At 65.0% G+C, this 217-nt stretch overlaps 1 protein-coding gene across 1 annotated transcript in view; it reads right to left on the bottom strand.

The window, feature by feature from the left end:
• PKP1 (plakophilin 1) overlaps positions 1–217 on the bottom strand; it is a 22,503-nt gene that overhangs the window by 2,636 nt on the left and 19,650 nt on the right. The window contains 1 exon segment of the mRNA XM_014533390.1: positions 13–161. Within this exon segment, the coding sequence (XP_014388876.1) occupies positions 13–161 (149 nt within the window).

Below are 217 nucleotides of genomic sequence, written 5' to 3'. Positions count from 1 at the left end.
GTCAGGTTCTGCAGGGCCCCCGCACAGGCCTCCAGGGTGGCGTCCTTCTTGCTCTTGCCCATGAGGTTCAGGTAGGTGCGGATGGCGTCCGAATGGTACAGCCAGCTGCTGCCCTTGGGGTTGGTCTCCTCCTCGGGGAGGGGGCAGTCGTAGTTGTTGTTCTGGGGACAAAGGGCAGGTCAGCAGGCGCCTCCGCAGGGACGGAACCCAAGCTGGG

This window comes from Myotis brandtii, unplaced genomic scaffold (assembly GCF_000412655.1).
Source record: "Myotis brandtii unplaced genomic scaffold, ASM41265v1 scaffold975, whole genome shotgun sequence".
NCBI lineage: Eukaryota > Metazoa > Chordata > Mammalia > Chiroptera > Vespertilionidae > Myotis > Myotis brandtii.
Note: the sequence above shows the minus strand (reverse complement) of the source record. Positions and strands in the feature narration are given on the sequence as shown.